The following is a 15078-nucleotide window of genomic DNA, read 5'->3' as shown; positions in this document are numbered from 1 at the left end:
ATATTATTTTATATTTCAAACAATAACAATTCGAACACGAACGAACGCATCACTGTTCGTGTTTGGTTCGTTTAACAAACCGAACGAAAAAAATTTGTTCGCGTTCGTCTCGTTTACTTATCGAACGAATTGAACACGAACTCATTGACGAACCGAACACGAATTGTTCGCGAACAATGAGCTTTTTTGACAGCCCTAGACGCAGCTTGCGTACGGACTCCGGACACAATATTGACTATGCTAATCTTAAGCAATCTTGAATAGGCAATGGTGATGATTGGTAGTTGTTAGCAGCATTTATGATCAAGGACTATTTAGCAAAGGCACCATTGATGATAACTGAACATTTTGAGTTGTTTTACACTTCAAAAACAAATAAAAAAGAGAGCAGCATAGAAGAAGGAAAACACATTCATTCAATTTCCGCCTCATCATTCTCATTCTCCCCAACAGAGATTTATAGACTACAATGTCATATCAAGCAACTTAACTACAACTAAACAAACAATTTTAACTAACTAATTACAATAACATAATGAAAACTTGAATTATAAACAAGAATGTTTTCAAACTTTAAGCATTTAAATATAAACAGCTTGCTTTTAGATGAACTGAAAGAACCTTCTTATTTTTTTAAGATTTACATTGAAATGAGCAGCAATAACAGAACTAAATCTAAGAAGAAAAGTTGGTGGTAACCTTACTAACCAAATGCTCTCCATAAACAACTCTTTGGTATTTCACAATTCCGCTGGTTTTTTCTAAGCAAAAATCCAAAGGTTCAGCAGCCGTATCAAAATTTGGCTGTCCAAGCAGAATGAAAATCAATTAGAATGTGCGACCATGAGGATAAATGGAGAGGGAAAGAAAAACCTCATAGAAAAATGCAACTGAGACCCGATACTTCGGAGAGTTGTTAACTACTCTGTGAAGAGTTGGCTGGTATAATCCATTAGACCAAACCTAAATATAATTGATAGTCATCTAAGTTTAGGCAGTGCACATTTCATGATAATTATTAGAGAGATCATTGCTAAAATATCAATCAGAACAGTAAATATTGTTGGAAAAATAAGGTGGACAAAATATTAGAAGGAATAGGCTTTGTATTAATTTCAAATTGGAGAAGTCTCTATTTGTTGTAGGGAGCTGTAGATAAAATAATAAATGCAGAATTAATTAAAATCTCCCATTTACCATAAATATGAATGACTGCTAAATTTTAGGCTTCCACTAAGTTCAAAAAATAATCTGGAGATTACAAGCACAAATAAATCAAGTTTATTTATTTTCAAAAAGTATTACCAACCTAAACACTAAAATCTTCAATATTTTAAGAACATATTCCCAGAACTTGCCATCTAACTTTACACCACATTGTTAGTTAACTTTAAATCAAGGAACCATGCATGATTTAACCGAAATGGGAACGACTACTGAACTAATTGGGTTAGCCTAATAAAAATAAAGAGAATTTACGCAAGTAGCAGACAACTCTTATGTATTGTTGTGGTTATGTATAATAGGAGGATTTTATTGGGTTGTGTATTAGAGGGTTTTATTGGGTTTATTTGTTAAACATTGTAACACCTATTTGAACAAATGTTGAATGAAATAGAAGTTTTGACATCAAATAATTCTTTATGAGCTAAACGTACCCCGGTCGCGTGAGCAGCGAAGAATCGCTAGATAGAGCGGCATGAACTTCGATCACGAGGTGGAAGAAGAGAGCGGAAGACAAGGACGGGAGCTTTGGCGGCTCTCGTGCGCTGCGACTTGTCTTCGCTTCCCTCGCTAGGAGAGCTTTGTTCAATGTAGTTCCAAGAAAGACAGGAGGTTCAGTCACTGTAGTTTCGAACAGAGTTGCGAGTCTCCAACAACTTACCAGTGCAAGCAGGGAGACGGGGCCTCTATTCGAGCGTGAAGGAGAATGTGGCTCGATGCAGCGGAGACGAAGTGAAGGGTAATGGCAGTAATGCGTCTTTGATCTGAGGAGAAAGAAGCGGAGTAATGCCTTCGTTTTTTGGGACTGTGCGGGCTAAGAGTTTCGGAATTTCTTTGTCGTGCGCGAGATAGACGATGTAGAAAAAGAGTGGCAATGCGGCACTGTGCAAGGAAGGTGTTTCAAGCATTGATTTTGTGAAGAGAGGTGGTGGAGCGTGACGGGAAAGCTTGTGTGTTTAGTTCGCGTGAACAGGAGAGGCAACAGCGAGAATTAGGAATTGCAGAATTCCTCTGTCATGCGAGGGTGTCAGATCGAAGCTAGGAAGGTTTCAAAGCTTGTATCCAGATCATTTTTTCCTTGTCCGAGCGAGAGAGCTTCTATTGAGAGACTTTTGTTGCTGCCTTGCTCTTTCTTTGTGTGACCTAAATTTGGTTACTTGTGATTGAGAATGTCATGTGACGAAGATATTATGGGAGAAAAAGTATTAGAACTACTGGGGAGATGAATCCTGAAGTTCTGAAGGTCTTGTCGGGCTCATACAGAGAATTAGTGTCTCGACGGGAGCAAATACTTCAACACCTCTTTCGGCTCAACCGAGTGAACTTTTAGGAATGCGATCAACTTTGGCTGCCTGGAGCTCAAGTAGGATAAGTGCTCAGGGGGAGACCAACAAGTACTATAACTGCAGACAAGTGGGACACCTAAGCAAGATGGGTGGACGTGGATAGTCTAGAGGACGTGATTGTAATTGTGGGGCCAAATAGGTAAAAGACGAGGCTACAGGCAAGTCTGATGATAGTGGAGAATGAGGGAGAGACAGGTGGTTTTTACTGATGAGGATCATGAGTTACTAGAGATGTGAAGAGAAACCAAAGAGGACAGGTGATGTCACTGGGGATTCATCCAGCTTATCGTCATCCAGGGGAAACACTGGTAGTGATGCTCATTGAGCCAAAGGTGCTTTTCATACACATGCTTTTGCCTCTATATCTACCACAATTTCACTAGAATGAATTGTAGATTTTGGTGTGCATCTTGACATGTGACAGATATCACTAGTGAGTTCTCGTCCTATACTCATTTAACAGTACTAGAAAGCAGTCAGATTGCTAATGGTACAACACAACCTGTGGTTGGTAAGAGTACAGTCCCAATTATATGACTTTATCTAATGTTTTGCATGTTTCTTCTTTTCCAGTGAACATTTTATCAATTAGTGTCATTATACTCCAACTAAAATGTATAGTTTCATTTGATATTCCAAATGTGATCTTTCAAGAGAAGGGGATTGACTGAAAACTTGAGATTGACACGTGACATAGTGAACTCTGGTAATTAGATAGAGAGGGGACAAACTCAGCTTTGGCATCCATAGTTGAGAATGTTGGAGCGAGAAAATCTAAGAGGAGTGTGGAGGCTGTATTGCTGCTACATCACAGGCGCATTGGGCACTCCTCGTTCAGTCAATTGAATCATTTGAATCCATCTTTGTATGAAAGACAAATAAGTTGAAACTAGTGTGTGATGCTTGTGTGTTTGACAAGCTCACTAGGAACTCTTATGTCAGTTATGGGAATAAAAACTTTTGTGTGTTTGATTTGATACATTCTTATGTATGAGGGCGTTGTTCTACTAGTTCTATGTATAATTATCGTTATTTTGTTATGTTTATTGATTGTTTTTCTTATGTTATCTGTATATACTTGATGAAACAGAAGAGTGAGGTAATTGTGTGCTTTAAAATAAGGCAATCGGGACCCAATATGGGGCGGTTGTGAATGCATCGAGATCTGATAATGAGACAGAATATATCAACAAAACATTTGGGGACTACTTGTCATCTCAAGGGATACAACGCCAAACACACCAGCACATAATAGAGTAGCCTAGAGGAAGAATCAGTATCTTTTAGAGGTAGTTCAGAACATGATGATGACAATGAATGTTCATTAATATTTATGAGGGCAACCAATATTGACAACCGCTCATTGATTAACAGGATGCCCTTAAGAGTGCTGGAGTGAAATTCCTCTTGTCATATGTTGAAATAAGACAATAGCGGGATCCTTCCATTGAAGAAATTTGGATGTGCATGTTTTGTGAAAAACAACAAACCATCTATAGGGAAATTGGATCTCAGAGCTGTGAAAAGTATGTATGTGTGCTATTCTGCCACTCAAAAGGGTTATGTTTACTGGAGCTCAGTTGAGAAGAAAATCTTTGTGAGTATGAATGTGTCATTTAAAGAATTTAAACCATACTTTACTTTGGAGGTGAATTCATCTTTCGGTGACTAAATAGACACTTGAGATATAAGGCAAGAGAGAATGAGTAATAATAGTGAAGGAGTGGTGCAAGTGAGATCAATGTCATGTCCTGTGATGTGAGATGAATCAACTATGGAGACAAAAATCAAGGAGGTTGAACCTAGAGGTGGTGGGATTCAGGTTGAAGGTAAACTAAATGTGTATATATAGAGGAAAAGGTAAACATAAAGAATAGAGTCTACAGTGCCAACAAGTCACTTGTCTAGGTCTTCCCCAACTCTTGAGACACCTACACCAGCAATGCGGGACATTCTCTTGCTTGTTTTGGGTGGGAACTTGACAATGCAAACTTTATTTCTTATTCTAACATCTCATTTTTACATGGAGCATTCATTGCATCATTGAACTCTGTCTCTATATCAAAGTGTTGGCAGGTTACTAAAGAGGATCTCAAGTGGAAAGCGGCGATGCATGAAGAGCTTGGAGCTCTTGACAAAAACCGACATGGGAGATTGCACCACTAACAGCAGAGAAGAAGGCAGTTAGATGCAATTTGATCTTCACATTAAAGCAAACTCCAGAAGGGAAGGTGGAGAGGTACAAAACACAACTAGTTACAAAAGGGTATAGTTACATGTATGACATTTACTACGATGAAACATTTGCACCAGTTGCAAAGATGAGCACGAATAGGACTGGCTTCTATGACAGTGAATGGTGGATGAAGACTCCAACTGGATGTAAGGAATAGTTTTCTTCAAGGAGAGGTATTGGAGGAGGTATATATGGAGATACCACCAGGATTCAGTATTTCCCAGACAGTGGGCAAAGTGTGTGGCTCAAGAAGTCTCTGTATGACTTGAAGCAGTCTCCCCTAGCTTGATTCCACGAGTTTAGAATGATGATGGCATGAGATATCAACAGATCAATGCAAACCAGATGGAGCTCTTTCGACAACATGAATGTCACACTACTATACTTGTTGTATATATGGATGACATAATTATGACTGATGATGATGAGACAGATATTGCTCAACTGAAGGGAAGATTCAAGAAGCAATTTGAGTTAAAAGATCTGGCCCAACTCAGACACTTTCTTGGGATTGAAGTGTCCTACGGATCTAAGGGATGATCCTATCCCAGAGAAAGTATATACTAGATCTTCTCACGAAGAAAGGTATGCAAGGGTGCAAAATTGCAGTCTCTTCAATTGATTAGAAGGTCAAGCTCAGTACAAAGGCAGGTAAATCAATTGACCGTGAGAGGATTAGAGGCTAGTGGACCACCTGATCTATCTATGCCACACTCGAACTGATTTCTCTTTTGCAGTAAGTGCGATGAGCTGCTAACTGCATGATCCAAGAAAAAGTCATATGGATGGAGTGTATTAGATTCTGAGATATCTGAAGAATGCTTCAGAGAAATGGTTGATAATCAGGAAGAATGAGCATGTAAATATTGAGGGCTTTTGTTATATTGATTGAGCAAGTTGTGCTGATGACAGTCGATCCACATCAGAATATTGCATGTTTGTAGGTAGTAACTTGGTCTCGTGGAAGAGCAAGAAGCAGTCAGTTGTAGTAAGATCAACAACAAAGATAGAATATAGGGCCTTGCATTAGGATTTGCTGAGATGATATGGTTGAAGGCCTAGTTGGTTGAAGTCAAAATGGATCAAGGAACTCAAATGAAGTTGTGGTGTCTTAAGTTAGCAATCAACGTTGCTAAAAACCCGGTGCAACACAAAAGAACTAAACATGTGAAGATTGATAGATTCTTCATCAAGGAGAACCTGAATAACGAATTGCTGGAACTTTGTCATGTAGCTACTGGAGAGCAGGTGGCCGACTGCCTCACCAAAGGACTTAGTTCAGTGAATTTAACTAGATTATGTGACAAAATGGATTTAGTGAATATTTTTTGCCCATCTTGAGGAGGAGTGTTGGGTTATGTGTAATTAGAGGGTTTTATTAGGTTATGTAATTAGAGGGTTTTATTGGGTTTATTTGTGAAATATTGTAACACCTATTTAAACACATATATGGAATGAAATAGCAAGTTTCACATCACATAAGTCTTTATGTATATACATATCTCACACCACAACTTTTATGTTTATATACATAACATTTTGGTGCTTTAAGCCTACGCATGAAAAGGTGTATACCACTTTTAAAAGGTGGAAATAGTGTTATTTTTTATGTGATACTAAAGATTTGAGCGCAATGTGTGTAAATATGAAAGTTTAGGTGTGAGAAATGTAAATACAATATGCCATGTATGTAAATGCCATTAAAAATAAACACTAATGTGTTAGTTAGCTGGGGAACCTAAACTGATCATTAGGTTAAAGTAAGACGCACACCCATCTGCTTGAGATTGAGAAATATCTAAATACATAATGTTCGGAATAGAATACCAGTAAATATCTGCCATTTTAAAACATAAATTTTGAGATTCTGCACTCAAGAGCTATACCTTGAGCATATCGCCTATATTGCAGACAAAGGTTCCAGGAACTGGAACTGCACATATCCAATCACCCGTTCCGTTCTTAACCTGCAACCTCATCATCCAACAAGAAATAAAATTTTGGAAACACATTTACTGATCAAAGCCAAGCAATTAAAGTATTTATACTGTTATGAGAGGTCAAAAAGTTATATATTCTCTTTGGTTGACTCTACTCCAACACTATTTGATTCAGATTATTTCTCTCAAACCCCCTTCCAGCTTCCAATTTTCTTTTAATAGGTAACAACTGTTCATGCAAGCAACAAAAGAAGGAATAGACACTCATTGCAGCAATATCCCTCTTAACTTTCATAAGGAAATACAAAAATAGAACGTTGAGCATTTTAATAAAGCATCAAGTAAACATTAGCCATATTGGAAAAGAAAAGCAAAATAATAATAATAATAATAATAATAATAATAATAATAATAATAAATAAATAAATAAATAAATAAAGATAAAATCGACATTCGACATAAAATAAATAAATAACTAAACCAAAACTAAAAAATTGTATCAATCAAGATGGATCTAAAAAAATAGTATAATGTCTATGAAATGCACCCATTTCAGAGTTGATCCAAAGGTTTTGAGACCCATCTGATCAAAATTTTAGTTAATATCCTAATATATTTTTTTTCCTAAATCAAAACTAGTAAAGATAAAGAGCAAATTAAACTCTTTTCTACCAACGATTATAATCATTTCCAGAATCAACGCCATACCTGAAGTGCATGAATATCATCATCCTGGTTAACTAATGTTAGAAGACCTGCAATGTTTAATCACAGCTATGTTTTCTCACCCGCCAAAAAAGAAAGGAGCATTTACATACATACTACTCAATTCTTATGTATTTACTTATCTAGCATGTAAACAATACTTTATATATTTATACTATCCATATCTTTCATATCACATCAAAAATACACCTTTTAATGCATAGGAAAGGTGGCATGTATGTAAAAATTGAATTTAGGTGTTATAGATATGTAAATACATAGGAATTCAGTGATATGTCTGTAAATTCCAAAAAGAACTAGCATAATTTTTAACATAAGAATGGAGAATCTTCGTGAATATGTGTATCAGGAAGACTGAGGTGTTCATGTAACCATTTTCTTGAAAAACTTTCTTGAGTTACCGGCAAGAAGCTTACCATAGTCTGTGTGAGCTTCACTGTGTTATAAGAACATTTGAAGGCGAAGCAAGAAGAGAACAAAAGAAAGCAAATAATGTTAATGTAAGGTGCAGTTTAACAAAAAGTAGTGTAGAAAAAAAATTACAGCAGCAACTAACATAACTCAAATATTAATTACCATCCAACATCATTATATTGCATATCGCCTATTAAACCTGGGTATCCGATGATCCGCATTACCCAAAATGAGTTGCCAGCCCTTTCACCTTCGAATGTTTCGGGAGGTCCACCTAATGCTAATGCAATTCCCTGCATTATTTTCCTTGCAAGCTCTGTAGGTAAGATAAAATGTTTTAGTTCCGGCTATAAATTTGAAATTTCAAAAATGGCCAAACCTTTGAGACGGCCGATGTACTCTTCCATCAGTGACTTGAAGTTTGAAGGACTTTCAGGCCTGACGCAAAAATAAAAAAGAGAAAAGCTAAAGTTATTCTACTAGCTTCAAAATTTTATAAAATCTAGTGGCATTTACATGAGCACACAAACGTTATGTATTTACATATCTCACTCCTAACCTTTCATTTTACACACAGCACTCAAATCTTCATTATCACATAAAAAATAGCAATATTAACACTTTTTAAAAGTGAAATACACCTTTTTGATGCATAGGTTTAAAGCACCGGAGTGCTATGTAAGTAAATATGAAACTTTAGGTGGGAGACAAATTTAGGTGGGAGACATGTAAATGCATAAGAATTGTATGCTGGTATGTAAATTTCCCTAAAATCCAGGGAAGCTGTCGATGATGTCGAAACTACCACATTAGAAAAATATCAAAATAATAAAAAAGCAAGAACGAAGTGGTGGATTGAGCTGGTAAGCTATGTTTTACTCTCAAGCTCACTGGGAAACACCTCATACAGATTCAGAAGATTAGGAACCCAAAAAGTTATCAAATCTATTCATAGCTCTTCAAATCAGACCAAAAAAGAGTACATAAAGTTTTGAAAGATGAATTTGCACCAATGAAGAATGATAACATGCTGTTAGCTTTTTCTCTAAACAAGCATGTTGTTTGATGAGATCCAGTTCTAAATGAGAAAAAAAATGAGCTTTGCTTAGTGCTTTGAATGAAGAATATCATGATCTTATAATAGCTTTCTGTAGTTGGTTAAACGAAGTTTCAGTCAATTAGAGAGTTCACTAGTTAATTAATAAACCTTAAATTATTGAATGGGAAATTGAGCTACTTCCACATCTAAAGGAGATATGATTTCTATGAATAAAAAAAAAAAATAGAAGAATCTCAATATTAGATATCAAAATGAATTTATTTCATTAGATTTCACATAATATTTATGGTTAGTTCTAAACCAAACAACGAAAATTGTAATAAAGTTATATAATGAAAATAACAGAGCAAGAAAGAGAGAGAGAAAGAGAGAGAGAGATAATCTTAGACTCAATCAATTTGATTACATTTCAAGAAATCCGTTATAAAATAAATTTTATGTTATGATGAATATTACAAGGGGAAACTACAATAAGAGGTTGTGATTGGCCAAGAACTATTTTTTATTTATTGACTAAAAAAATTATTTAAATTCAAAGTGACAATAAATTCTAATATTTATGAATTTGGTTACTGTGCTTTAGAATTGGTTGCTGAAATACCGGATTTGGCTACTCAAAAGTCTAAACATTGTCATTGGCTATATGGATTTATTCAAACAACCAGTGAACATATCAAACTTTGAGTAACAAGATCAGTTATTTTTGCACCACGTCAAAAGCAATATTAACCAGACTTATCAAGTCAGTAGAACTTCTAAGAATCCAAATAACTAATTCCATACTACCAGTTATTATATTCAAACTTTGATGAACAAGAACCATTATTTTAACAATCACATTCGAAGTAACATTAATTAGATTCATAAATGCTAAGATCTATTATAACTTTGAAGTTAAGAAAAAAAAAATCAGTCGATGGGATGAAAGAATTTTTTTTAATCAACTATAGGGTCTTAGGTTAATTTTCTGTTAACAAAAAGAATTAAAAACAAACTATGGATCTCAATAGGATTTTTTCTCGAACTAGAAATAGCATATAATTAATTAGAATAAAAATTGATTTAGTGTGCACTAAGAAAAAAATATGTTGAAGTTATCAGAATTATGCATGATGAAACATGAATACTACTAAACTTTGTGGATTGTCAAAGAGATTTTAATTTTTGTGAAAAGGTTATTATTGAGCCTGTATCCTTTTTATTAGCTATTGAGATGATTGTAAAGGATTTTCTAAGTGATATGCATTGGTGAATGATTGCTGCAAAAGATATAATTCCATTATATATATATATATATATATACACATACTTTTTTATCGAGTGTGGGCGAGGGTTACGCCTCACGACAATTCCCTTCTTCGAATCTCTCGGCTTTACTCCAACGGGTTCCTCGTGCCCGACGAAGAAGGGTTCCACGATATTTTTCGTCTTCCCGTCATTCCGCAAGCCCTGCGATTGTCTGCTTAGACGACGAAAAATCTCGCGTTTCGTCATTCCGCCTGCTCCTGCACTTCGTCCCTCCTCACCCGCACACGACGTTCGCGTCGTCTTCTGTACTCGACGACGCGTTCGCCCTGCCCGACAGAAATCGACATCGCCTCTGTTGCCCTGCCCGACAGAAGGTCTGCTTGCCTAGCATCTCTTCAGATGGCCTCGACCATGCGTTCTTATGCCACTGCAGTTGCCGGCAACTTTCCTATTCTTACTCGTACTCCTCTTTTAAGTTTAGAGCCTGATTTTATATCGACAAGTCATGTAATGTTCCATAATCATTTCACGAGGCTCTTGAAGGTGATGGTGATCACACCTTCATTAGAAAATTGGGAATAAAAAGTGAGAAGTCTGCTCTTATTCTCACAGAAGTTGAAACTAGTACTCTACATCTTCGTGGTGTTTTGCTCTAGTGGGAAAATTTCTTTATTATCACCAAAAACTTGAGATTATTCGAAAAGAATTTGATATCATGAAGCTGTTAGGCAATTGGAATATTGGTTTACTTAATGGTCAAAACATACTGATTCAGTTGTCTCACGATACTGATTACACTCACATTTTTTCTCTTAAAGTTATCAAGATCGACAACCGTTACATGAAAATTTCAAAGTGAACTGTTGGTTTTGATCCAAAAGCAGAGTCCCCTATCATTCCAGTTTGGATAAAGTTTCCGGGGGGGGGGGTTAAAATTATATCTGTTCAACTTGGAAATTCTTTACTCCTTAGCAACTGCTTACGGTAAGCCTCTCAAGTTTGATAGTCCTACACTTGCTATCACCACACCCTCTGTGGCTTGTGTGTTAGTTGACAGGGATATCACTCAACCAACTCCGGATGAGATATGGATTGGAACCACTCACAATGGGTATTAGCAAAATGTTGAAATAAAACCACACCCTCCTTGTTGCTCTGATTACAGTATGTTTGGCCACAGCTCTAGTATTTGCTATCGTTTGCATCCTCATCTAAGACCGGATATCGCTAAATATCAGCCACCTATCATCCCTGTTGAGAAGATGCAACCCGATCCTCTTTCCAACACCGCAGTTCCTGACGAAGAACATCATAATACAGCTACAGACCCAGTTGTGATTATACCACTCACTGTTATTGAAGAAGACTCACTTACATGCCAAGACACACAAGAGTGCTCCTTTAATCAAATAACAGATCCACCGGTACAACATGTAGTTGCTTCTAATGTTCAACAGCCTGCACATCTCTAGCACACTTTAGACCAAGATCAGGTGAGTCAATCTTTGGATGAGGAATGACAAGTCTACTCTGGGAGGAAGAAGAAGAATTGGAGGTTGACTCCAACTCGGGAATATATTTGATGATACATTGGTTACTACTGGCAATGACAATCATCTTAGCAACTTATTAGTTTGCTCCTTCCCTAGAACTAGTGGCAGAGGCAAGACCAAATTAGGTCGCTCTCTAGCTACCTAATACTATGTTTCGACACTTTTAGGCATTTTCATTAAGTCTCTAATGTACTTTTCTGTATTTTTTAGTTTTGTAACCATTTGTGATTTTTGTGTGGGCAATGTGTCATGCTGGATCCTCCCACACATTGTATCTATATCTTTCTTTCTAGTTAATATATTAGTCTTTTTAGGCTTTTTTTTTAATATATACATATATATATACATACGTCGTGTGCTTAGATCAGTTGGTCGGATATTGATTCCCCCCGAGTGTAGGTTGTGGTACTTAAATTTTTAGGTGCATGAGGGATGATTGAGGCTCATATAATAGTCTTTGACCATTCTTTTATTGAATATATATATATATATATATGGTCAAATATGTCCAGTAACTAATGAACCTGAATATTAAATTAATTTCAAAACTATAAGAATTTTTTTATTGATATAAAAAGGTGTATAAGTAACATTTACATGAACCTTAGAATAGGAAAGACAATAAAAAAAAATACAAAAGGAAAGATATAACACTAAATATCTCTAATAAATCAATTTATATTAATTATTTGGAGATAAAGGAAACAACTTAAAATAGGAAAGCCTGACATAGAAAAGAAAATAATTCTAATCCAAGAAAATAAATCTAAAATAAGAAAAGAAATAAATTTATATTAAGAAATAAATCTAATCCTCATATCTTCTAACTGTAATAAAATATTTCCTTACATAACTTCTAACCTCCCCCTCAAGTTGAAACATGGTTGAAAATCATGTTCAACGTGGATTTGAAAATATCAAACAATGGGCGAGGACGATCCTGTGAGGTAGAACTTGAAGTCTTCATCCGGTACTACAGTTGTCATTGATTGCAATTCTTGCAGTGTCTATAAATAGGCGGAAGGCTCCCACAGGTAACGTTGTAGAGGAGTTTGCAAGGAAGTAGGCAACTGTGATTGTCTTTGGTTGTAGTTCCTACAATGTTTGTAGGTAGGTGGAAGGCTCCTGCAGGTAATGTTGCAGGGAAGTAGATAATTTGTAGGAAAAACTGACTTCTAGTTAATTGTGATTGTCTTTGACTGCAGTTTCAACCGTATTTGTAGGTAGGCGGAAGGCTCCTACAGGTAATGTTGCAGGGGAGTTTGCAAAGAAGTAGAAAACCAACAGAAAAAACTGGAGAGTATGACTTGCAGCAAACAGAAAAGCTCTAGAGAATGTTCTGCTGCAGGAGATTTCGGGGAGGGTCAGATGTAGGGAAGTACTCTTAAAATCTCCAGAGGAAGAATCTGCTGCAGGAAAAGCTCTGAGATTGATGCATCAATGTCTACAGTTTCGCCAAATGCATTGAAGCACATCATAAATTCATGATGCACCTAATCAAGAAATAACTAAAGCATATGGTTGTCGCATATCCAACTTCATTCAATTTCTTGCATCTTCCTTTTGATTCAACAGGAAAACACTGCAACATTAGGAAAAACCTTTCACTATAAAGAAGAAAACTAAGCGCAGCAAGAAAGAGGCACCTGCAAAAAATATCTTGGACAGGATGATAATGACTTGAATGAGCTTCAACCACATAAACTGCCACAGAAACACTTGCACTAAATAAACTAATGTATTGACTGTATAGAAAGTTGGTCAGAGGCCATCACTGGACACTCCCCCTGCCTAGTAATATATCCACCCAGGCACCCTCACGACATCATCAGAGTACCACAGATAAGCCATCACCCTAGAGATCCCAACATCGCAAGCCAAGGCAGTAAGACCGAGAGCGACGAGAGAACAGATGAGTTGATCGCAATGGAGGCCAGAGCGGTGGTGCTAAGCAAGTACACCGACCAGTCAAGAACAGGGTGAACTGTTATCGGGATGAGAAAGAAAGGTACAGTGTAGGTCGCAAGTAAGGAACATGCGACTGCGGCCTCGGGTACGGAGTGGAGACAACGCTCTTCTCTGGCCTTTGGTTATAACAGAGCTTTGAATGATTCAGATGGCTAACCGTGTGACGACAATGATCCCAAGGTATCCTTGAAGAACGTGGGAGGTCGGCGAGCAAGAAGAGAGCGAACTGGATCCAAGCAGCTTAGAGGACTCTGCCATGTTTCCAACTAAGCCAAAAGAGATTTGATTGTGATTTCGAGACATGATGTTGGCTGACGGAAGTAACGAAGGAGATCTGTAGGCGACTGGAAATCAAGAAGTTGGACCGCTGGAGATTAGGAAGCCGGATCTGCGAGAAATCTGGACAACTGCAGAAAATCAGGGAAGTTGGAATACTAGAAACTAAGAAGTCGGACTGTTGTAGGGAATAGGTGCCAAAAAACTGCGAGAAGCTGCACCTCCAGCAGTAAGAACCTATAGATAACCAGGGAAGTTGGGCTGCTAGAAACTAGGAAATCGGACTCCTACAAAAAACATACGTAAAAAAATAGCTGGAAGGACGAGCAGAAAACAGGCAAAGAAGACCGACGGTTGTACTTGCAGGGAAAGGGAAGGCCAGCAGGTTTGCAAGGAAGACCAGTGGCTGTGTTGGAAATCGGGAAGGGTTGGTCGGATGCAGGCCAGTCCAGCGGAAGAAGGGCCTGCAACATGACAAAGATTGTCAACAACAGGGATTCGAAAGTTTCCGCCGATATGAGACTCTAGGGTTTTTTCAAGGCTTTGATACCATGTTGAAATCCAGAATAATGCGAAATAAAGCAAAATTTTTTTATTAATATAAAAAGCAGTATAAATAACCCTTACATGAATCCTAGAAAAAAAGATAATAAAAATAAATAACATAAAAAAAAATATAATACCTAATATCTCAAATTAATCAATTCATATTAATTATTTAGAGATAAATGAAACAACATAAAATTAAAAGGCTAAAATAAGAAATAAATCAAATCCAAGAAAATAAGTCTGAAATAACAAAATAAATAATGTTATATTAGGAAATAAATTTAATCCTCATAACTTCTAACAGGAATAAAATATTTCCTAATATAACTTCTAACAATCTTTTTTTTTTTTTTTAAAGCCCAAAAAGGCTAATATATTAAATAGAAAGAAAGATACAGATATAATGTGTGGGAGGGTCCAAGCATGACACCCTGCCCACTTAAAAACCACAAATGGTTCCAAAACTAGAAAAAACAGAAAAATACATTAGATACTTAAATTAGAAGTCTAACAGTGTCAAAATACATAGTATCAAGTG

General features: G+C 36.6%; 1 protein-coding gene across 1 annotated transcript in view; it reads right to left on the bottom strand.

The window, feature by feature from the left end:
• Positions 1 to 428: 428 nt before the first annotated feature.
• LOC110019419 (probable 2-oxoglutarate-dependent dioxygenase At3g49630) overlaps positions 429 to 15078 on the bottom strand; it is a 32127-nt gene continuing 17477 nt past the window's right edge. The window contains exons 6-12 of the mRNA XM_020717060.1: positions 8266 to 8324; positions 8049 to 8202; positions 7889 to 7908; positions 7455 to 7501; positions 6693 to 6773; positions 874 to 963; positions 429 to 804 (exon numbers count right to left, since the gene is read on the bottom strand). Of these exons, the coding sequence (XP_020572719.1) occupies positions 676 to 804; positions 874 to 963; positions 6693 to 6773; positions 7455 to 7501; positions 7889 to 7908; positions 8049 to 8202; positions 8266 to 8324 (580 nt within the window). The 3' untranslated portion in view covers positions 429 to 675. The remainder of the gene's footprint in view (positions 805 to 873; positions 964 to 6692; positions 6774 to 7454; positions 7502 to 7888; positions 7909 to 8048; positions 8203 to 8265; positions 8325 to 15078) is intronic.

This window comes from Phalaenopsis equestris, unplaced genomic scaffold (assembly GCF_001263595.1).
Source record: "Phalaenopsis equestris unplaced genomic scaffold, ASM126359v1 Scaffold000055, whole genome shotgun sequence".
Taxonomy (NCBI): Eukaryota; Viridiplantae; Streptophyta; class Magnoliopsida; order Asparagales; family Orchidaceae; genus Phalaenopsis; species Phalaenopsis equestris.
The sequence above is the reverse complement of the archived record's forward strand: the minus strand, read 5'-3'. Positions and strand labels throughout refer to the sequence as shown.